The 8269-nt window shown below is 31.0% G+C and overlaps 1 protein-coding gene across 1 annotated transcript; it reads left to right on the plus strand.

Annotated features, from left to right (window-relative positions):
* The first annotated feature begins 4159 nt into the window (after positions 1 to 4159).
* On the plus strand, positions 4160 to 8033 carry LOC18434223 (polyamine-modulated factor 1-binding protein). The gene is made up of 3 exons (XM_006844298.3): positions 4160 to 4312; positions 5689 to 5740; positions 7721 to 8033. Exons 1-3 carry the CDS (start codon positions 4222 to 4224, stop codon positions 7872 to 7874), a joined length of 297 nt encoding a protein of 98 aa, XP_006844361.1. The 5' UTR covers positions 4160 to 4221; the 3' UTR covers positions 7875 to 8033.
* The last annotated feature ends 236 nt before the right edge of the window (positions 8034 to 8269 follow it).

An 8269-nucleotide genomic window follows, 5' to 3' on the forward strand; every position in this document is an offset into this window, starting at 1 on the left:
CTATAGGTGTTTTGTAGTCTTTTATATATATATATATAAAGCTAACAATAGCTGGCCAGCTATAATGAATAATAATATAAATGAAATCCCAGCCATAAGATCTCCATTATGTGATTAAGAATGCATATCACCATATGAATTTTAATTTGTTTTTTATAAATCTGATAAAGATAAAATTTTAGGTGTATATACCTAACACTATTACACATCATATAAAATATGAAATAATCATTTTCAATAATTTAAAATAACTAAATTACCCATTTCATTTTTCATGGCTATTTCAGTCATTTTATACTTTAGAAAATATTAAGAAAATATTTTTATATATTTTTAATTGTACACCCTATTTTTTAGTACACACATCTAAAATTTCATTATGATCCGATTTCTAGAAAAAATATTAAAATTTGTATAATGATATGTATTCTGAACTACAAGATGAATATTTGACAGCTGTGATTCTATCTATATCATTATTCATTATTGCTACCCAACTATTGTAAGGTCTACTCTATATATATATATATATATACATTTTTGTCTGCATCTATATAGCACAAGCATAGCCTTGGTTCTCGGTTTTGGTTAGGCTCATATTTAAGTTTGTAAAATTTAATCCGTGTGTATACTATACATTTGTGCAATACACGTCCACTTTAAATTTAGAAAAGTCGATCCATGTCACTATGTGTATACTATCATTTATGCAATACACGTTAACCTTTCTTAAATAGTTGCTTATGGGTAAACTCTACTGAGCATTACACTTCCATGGTGTGCCTTTATAGAGGAGTGATGCCCACCATGTACAAGTTTACAACATTTTAGGAAAAACTATTAAAATATAATATGTTTATTTAATTTCAAAATATTTATAAAAAAGAACATAGTCTCGTGTTGAAATAATTGTAAAATGCAAAGTATTAAATATTTAATCTTTTATAGGTATTTTAATATGAAAAATATAAAATGTGACTATTTACCTTTGATACAAGATGATCACATTAATCTTACTCATTGGATGTAGAATTGGGTGGCAGCAATTATTCTATTAACCAAGCTCAAACTTCAAAAGAAGTTTTCTCGAACTTTGTAAAACATCCAAGCTATCAAATTTCGCATCGGATGATTGTAAGTAATTGTGACTACCTCGTATCAAACATAAACGATCTCATTATATAATCTCATTTTAATAAATTTAACTTGACTTTATTTATCAAAATTTCAATTTAAAAAGTTATTTAATCCCTATTAAGGAAGAGTATACTATGCTCCCTTAATAGCATAGGTACTTGCTTGGGAGGACTTTTTTCAATCTGAAATTTTGGGAATCACTTAAGAATTCCAAGATGATTGGTCTCAAAAAAAAAAAAATTTGACGTTTCAGCTTTCTAACACTTAGAACTCACTATCTAAAAATTCGGTATTCTCAATTCAATCTCGAGACGTTTTTTTTCAAGTGCATAGAGGATGCAATTGGGAAAGTTTTTTTTATTGAGGTTATTGTGTAGGTTGAAGAGGTTACATCTCCAATATTTGAGATCCTAAAATTAATTCTAGGTGGTGTTTTACTTGAGGAAATAAATAGATAATCTACACCGGAGTAGAATATCTTTTAGTAGTAATGAAGGGTGTGGTTTGTATAAGGCTGAGGTCCTAAACAATCAAAGTAAAGCACATCTTGAAATAGTATTGAAAGATGTCATTTTAGTACTATAAATCTTTGTGATGGCCTGAAAATTTATTTTCATCTCTAAGTATAAAATTTAAAGCTTCAAAAATAATGTAGATCGAGCAGATCTATGAATATTTGATAGTCTTGAAAATTAACAGTCCAAAAATGCATTACAAGATGCAATATTTCTAAGACTTGAAATCTATTTTTTCTCACGTTTATACATATTGAGATCGAAATGATCGATTTGATGATTTTTGGGCAAAGCAACATCTTCTGGTGAATTTTTGAGTTATGCGTTAATTTGGTTGTTTACGGCCTCGCCCTTACATAAACTTATTCTATTTAAGGAATACTATCATCTATCTTTATTAGGAATAAATGGTGGTCTCATGTCACACTGGATCAAACTGTACATATAGCCCCGATCTCAGATCGAGAGAAGATCGCACGTCTTTGGGAGAGCAAAATTAACAAAATGCACATAATTCCCTTGAGCAAGACTCTAGCTAGGAGAATTTTTTGTTTTTTTATTTGCAAGTTCTATGAACATTTTAAGGATTCTATATTTTGGGGACACGACACAATTCCCTTGAGCAAAACTCTAGCTAGGAGGGTTTTTTTTTATTTTTGGGTAGTTCTATGAAAATTTTTGGGATTCCAAACTTTGGGGACACTCAAATTCAATTTTTAGAGAACTAGAGCTAGGTGTTGAAAAACTCAAAATTTTTATTTTATTTATTTTTTAAACTTACTCATAAGGAGCTTCTAGTGGGGACCCCAGAATGTTGAATCATGAAAATTCTTGTAATTAGGTCTTTTGAAGGGAGCAAAGTCCAAAGTGTATAATTCCTATACACCCATCATATTTATTTCAATTTTAAGATCAAAGTGTTTGGGACCTCCCATCAATTTGATGGACAATCAAATATAGCATTTTAGGTCCTCATTTTTTGCATTTTATAAAATTAACCACAAAGTGGATCATACTAGAAACATTTTACGATCACAAAGGCCCTAACTAGGTGTTTTTCTCCATGGGAATATACACTTTGGTCCCATGAGATCACCATACGAATTTCCAAATTACGCATCAACATCCGTTCTCTCTTTAAAAATTTTTATTTTATTTATATAACTATTGAATTTATGATATATAATTTTTTTTATTTAATCTTTTTTTAAAAAAATTTTAAAAATGAGAAATTGATAAATTTTAACATTTTACCCATTTGTTTTGATTTAATTTCAAAATCCATATCAAAATGCAGATGATTTAAAGTTGGAATAGTACAAAAGAGTAAAACTTTAAATAATTAAAAATGAGGTTTATTTTGATAATTTTTTCCCTTTAATCATTTTATAATTTTTTCTGAATTATATACCTATTTTATTGAAAAAAACATATTTTAATTGGAGTTATTGTTTCAATCATCATTATCATCCAAGCCTTATCCTAATATCATCTGTCAAATATTAAAATTCATGTTCCAATATGAACAATTTTGTTGTATCCAATTTCATCCTATGCAACTAAAAGTGATTGTGACCTTCTTGTATTCTAAAGGAAATGATCTTATAACATGTCTTCCCCCTCATAGGAAAACAAATAGAAAAGATAAAAAAACCCCCCTCCCGAAAACAAATAGAAAAGATGAAAAATCCCCCTCCCAAGGAAAAAGAATGACCGAAAACATTTATCCAAGGCATCAACCTTATACTTTACTTTAAAAATAAGATGCACCTCAAAAATCTATCGAAACAAGGTTGTTATGATGCTAGAAAATCATCTAATTGATCAAGTTCTAAAAGTAGTAATCTTGTAACACAACCTTCCATTTTAAAAAATTTCAAGTGTTTATAGATTTAATCGATCTACACCAATTTTAGATCTTCAAATTTCATAATTAAGGTAGTCTTTCAAGTCATCACAAGGATATATAGTGCCAAAATTGGGTAACATTTGGAGGTGTGTTTTGATTGTTTAAAGTTGACACCTTCTAAAAACCGCACCCTTAAAGGAAAAAGCAAAAAAAAATCTCTTTTCATATTTTCGAATATTAAAGGGTAAGGTTTGTACCCTAAAATCTCATAATAAAATGCATTTTAGGTGCCAAAACTCTTATGATCGCCCTAAAATATATTTTTCACCCTTATTATGAAATTGAAAGCTCCCAACATTTTGCAAATCTAGCAAAGCTATGAATACTTATATATCTTGATAATGGACGTTCTAGATAATGTATTACAAGATGTACTATTATTAATGCTTGAAATTCAAATTTTCTTACATATTCATACATATCGAAGGAGAGATGATCAATTGGAGGATTTTCTAATGACGAAACAACCATTTTCCTATGGGTTTCGAGGTGTACCTTACTTGTATAGTATGAGGTTGACACCTTATATAAATGTTTTCCATTAAAAAATGTCCCAAATCTCCCCGTTCAAATTTTCTACTATAAAAAGGCCCTGTCTCTCTCTCGCTCTTCAAATTTTCGTTTAAAAGAGAGAAATCTGGTATTCTTGGCGCCAAAACCATGGACGAGAAACTAGGTCTCCCTGCCCCTTCCCCTTCAAACCCTCAACTCCTCTCTGAAACCGCAGCTCAACTCTCATCTCTAGTTGACGGTACCTTCTCCATTGTCCTGTCTTCATCTTTACTTCTCTTAAATTCTGATAAATTTCCTACTATTTCTTCTTAGAAATACAATGAAATCATGATATCACTGGTAATGTTCCTTGAGATCCTCTTAATCGTTGAATTCTGATGTATTTCATCATAAAACTTCTTAAGATTTCCATTAAATTGATTATGATCATAATAAAACTGGTAATATTCCTTTGATTCTTGAGATCATGTTAATTTTGGAGATCAAGGCTGTATAATCCAACAATTTTGATGTACTGTTGTGTTTAGATATTTTTCCTCTTCTGTATTTACCAAAAATGTGAAGTATTCAGATTATTCAGTTGGAATAATCGCGTGATTTTTAGGACTCAGAAAAATGGGGTTATATTCTCAAATTTCGGATAAATAATACACGACGAGTGGATATATGATGTACTATCAAATAAGTTATTAGGTTCTATGAATATTTGATGAATATAGAGAGAAATAAGCTGTTCACTCGTTTCTAAAAAAAAAAAGCTGTTCACTCTTAAATTCCTATTAATCAATGAGGGATACCTGCATTTTTCTCCAGATCTTGTGAATATATTGATAAATTTGTATTTCTTCTTGATACATTGATCTTTAATCTCTTTGTTTTTTTTTAATTTTATAACTTCCATTTAGTTGCAATAGTAGATCTCGTTGTGTACTTGAAATATGAAATTCTGAATCCATTATAAATTTGGCAAAAAAGCGGTGATTATTTTGAGAAATGGGGTTATAATTTCAGAAATCATTACTAAGGTATTGCTAACATATCCGTGAGACATTAGGCTGCATGCTTAAATATCGGACAAATTTAATGAGAGTTAGGTTTTGAAATTCTTATGAGTTGAGGAGAAATGTTTCTTTTTTTGTTGAGGTCTTGTGTATTCACTGATAACTTTGGATTTCTTTGATAACTTGATCTTCAATTCAACAACTTCTTTTTGATAACTTCCATTTAGTAGATCTGTTTGTACGCCTGACTCTAAAAATTCTGTGATTATGAGAAATTACCATGTGCGGACATTGCACAATGATTATTATGATAGATCTGGTTATATGCTAAAAAATAATTTAGGAAGGCATTAAGAAATTAGATTATAGATTGATTAAGTGTAGTCAAACTCTTATAAATAAAGTTTTATGCCATAATATATGATTATACGAGACATCAGTTTGAATGATCAAAGAGCAGATGCATCTTATTCGGATTTCAGGTTATATTATCATGGAGCAAACAAATATGAAGTGAATCTATAACGTGGACAGAAGAGAGAGGAAGGTTGTTACAGTTCTATATCACTCATATAATCGTATTGATTATTGCTTAATTCTGTTATAACTGTAGATGTCATACAACAAGCACAAGGAGCCACAGAGAACATGCTTCGGATGATAAGGTCTGTAATATATGAAAATAATTATGCTTTCCAACAAAATTGTGTTTTTATAGTTGTTATTACCTTATGAAACAGTTGGGACTATTTGAAACATTGCATCATTCATTGAAGTGCTATTCTATTTGGAACAGTATCTGATCTGCGTTTGACCTGAATCAGATATATCATCAAATCTGAAGCAAATAAACCTGACATTGTCAAACAAAAATAGTGTATTCTCATTTAGACACCTATTTTGTTATCTATATTGAGCTATTATGTTAGGAATTTATTTATGTTCTTTCTTCTACTGATGCAATGAGCTTTGGTCTTATTTATAGGCTTAGTTTTTAACACTATCGAATACAAGCTTTTCGTAAAATTTGCTTCCTATCAGAAGAAACCATATGTTTTGAATTTTTTACTGAAGATGTATTGTTAAAAAATATAAATGACAATTTAAAATCTTTGTATAATGTATTGTAAAGCATTTTTCGAAGCCTTGTGGTTTTTGTACAGGGCACCCAGTTGTGGGCTGCCTATAGGCTTGTAATTTCTTGATCTTAATACAATAAAACATTCCCAAAAACAAAAAAAAACTGCAGGTTGAGGAAGTCTTCAACTACATAGAAGGGTTAATATGTCTGGTTTTAACTTGTTCAGATGTCAAATAAATGTGGCTTGACAATTGCTCCAGGAAAAGGCCTTAATGAGTAGGCCCCTTGGTCTCGCAAATGAAGTTCGAAATTCGCCCTGAATCTTCTCCTCTTAGAACTTTTAAGGGTTCTTTCACTAGCCTAACTTGCATCCCCCCAAAATCCCTTCCCATTTAAATCGTATACACAAAATTTCAGTTATTAAATCTACGTGATAACTATGGTTTATGTAACTAATATACAATCAATTGAGAAATCAGAAACAATGGCACTATAAATAACTGCATAAACTTGTCTCATGGACGATGGTAGGATCGGATGATGATGTATTTTCATGGGGATTCAATCTGTTTTAATTATCAAAGAAAAGGAATCACTCTCTTTTATGATGTTAGCTTGCTTTTCATGTGTACATCTCAAAGGGAGAGAAACATTTCCCAAAATAAGCATTAATTCTCAGATATTTTGTGAACTGGGGAGGAGAGAGAAACATCTCTAATAAGCAGCATTTTTTAAAAAATATCAGGATTCACGATGGTTGGGTTGTCGACCACAATACTCTCTGATATTGGCTTTGCCATCCTCTATGTATCTCCGACAAGTAACCCTTCTTAGCAAACATGAACAACATTTATGTACTACATGAATTCTAAAGAACAATAATGATGCATCTGTATCACCTCTCAATGGTGGAAGCTAACTATCCCACATGAATCTGCATGGCTTGTTATTTTCCTTATGTTTGTAAGATGGTTGTATTTCATGGGCTACCAGGGACAGTCGGTGTCTACATATGATTACTCTTTTCAAAACACAGCATGTGTGATTTGTGACTAATATGTACCAGTTCATGGAATCCTGACAACTTAGTTACAGTAATATCTGATGGATACACTATGATATCACCAATCTCTTCAGATGTACATAATCCTTCACTCATGTGCCACCACAAGAAGTCGAGTGTCATCACACTAAACTAATGGTGTAATCTATGAGAATAGACATTCCCTGTACTGCATATGGATCACGCATATATTGCTTGAAATTTGTACTGGAACACTTACCAGATATATGCGAAGCACATTCATTCTTGAATCAGGCACAAAACCATTTATCAAGGTGTATGTCGGGAAATTTTGATTAGGTTTGTTCTGATAATTGTAAGATAGATATGTACAGACATGCCTACACGCATTCACATGTTCATGTATGCACACGCACATTTATGTGTGTTTCTTTCTACGAAACATGAACAGTGCATGCTTTTAGCTTAAATTTATTATCAATATTTTGAAAGTAATATAATTAGCAATTGCAATCTTTTGCCGATAAATTGTCATTGCAGTGAGATCGACGAAAGCTCCAATGGTATAACAGAGGAAATGGCTCAGAGTAAGGAATCAACAATCAACAGGAAGAAGACGTTAGAAGAAGAGAGAGAACGTTTTCAAAACGCAGCCATGAATGTGTTGGCGATGCTCACTGGTGAGAACAATTAAGATACTGTAGTCTTTGAAGTCTTTGAACCTTACAGCCATAACTAGAGGAAATTTACAAGGAATCTTTGTGTCTGTGTTTTTCTTCCCCCAAATGATTTTGGAATTACTTTGGTAACATTAAAAAGGCCAAATAATTGAGAAAAAAAATACTTGGGGAGATTTACTTTTCTTTTTTTCTTTTTTCCCTTTTCCTTTTGTATGCAAGCATGGATTATGACCTTGCTCTCAAGGAGTTGAGCAAAGAGCTCCATTACACCACACTACATGGATGAAAAAAAGCAACATAATATCTTGAAATTTGTTCATAACATGTAGAAATCCAATAATGAAATTGACTTAGGATTTTCATAAAAGACTATGAACTTAATTTCTGAATTTCCCAACTGAATTATACA

The sequence above is a fragment of the Amborella trichopoda genome, chromosome 5 (genome assembly GCF_054954075.1).
Source record: "Amborella trichopoda isolate Santa Cruz 75 chromosome 5, AtrichopodaSantaCruz75HAP2 v2.0, whole genome shotgun sequence".
NCBI lineage: Eukaryota > Viridiplantae > Streptophyta > Magnoliopsida > Amborellales > Amborellaceae > Amborella > Amborella trichopoda.

Coding starts and splice junctions, on each gene's coding strand:
- LOC18434223 (XM_006844298.3), top strand. CDS start 4,222: ATGGACGAGAAACTAGGTCTCCCTGCCCCTTCCCCTTCAAACCCTCAA. Junction 4,313..5,688: donor ACTCTCATCTCTAGTTGACG/GTACCTTCTCCA, acceptor TTATAACTGTAG/ATGTCATACAACAAGCACAA. Junction 5,741..7,720: donor AACATGCTTCGGATGATAAG/GTCTGTAATATA, acceptor TTGTCATTGCAG/TGAGATCGACGAAAGCTCCA.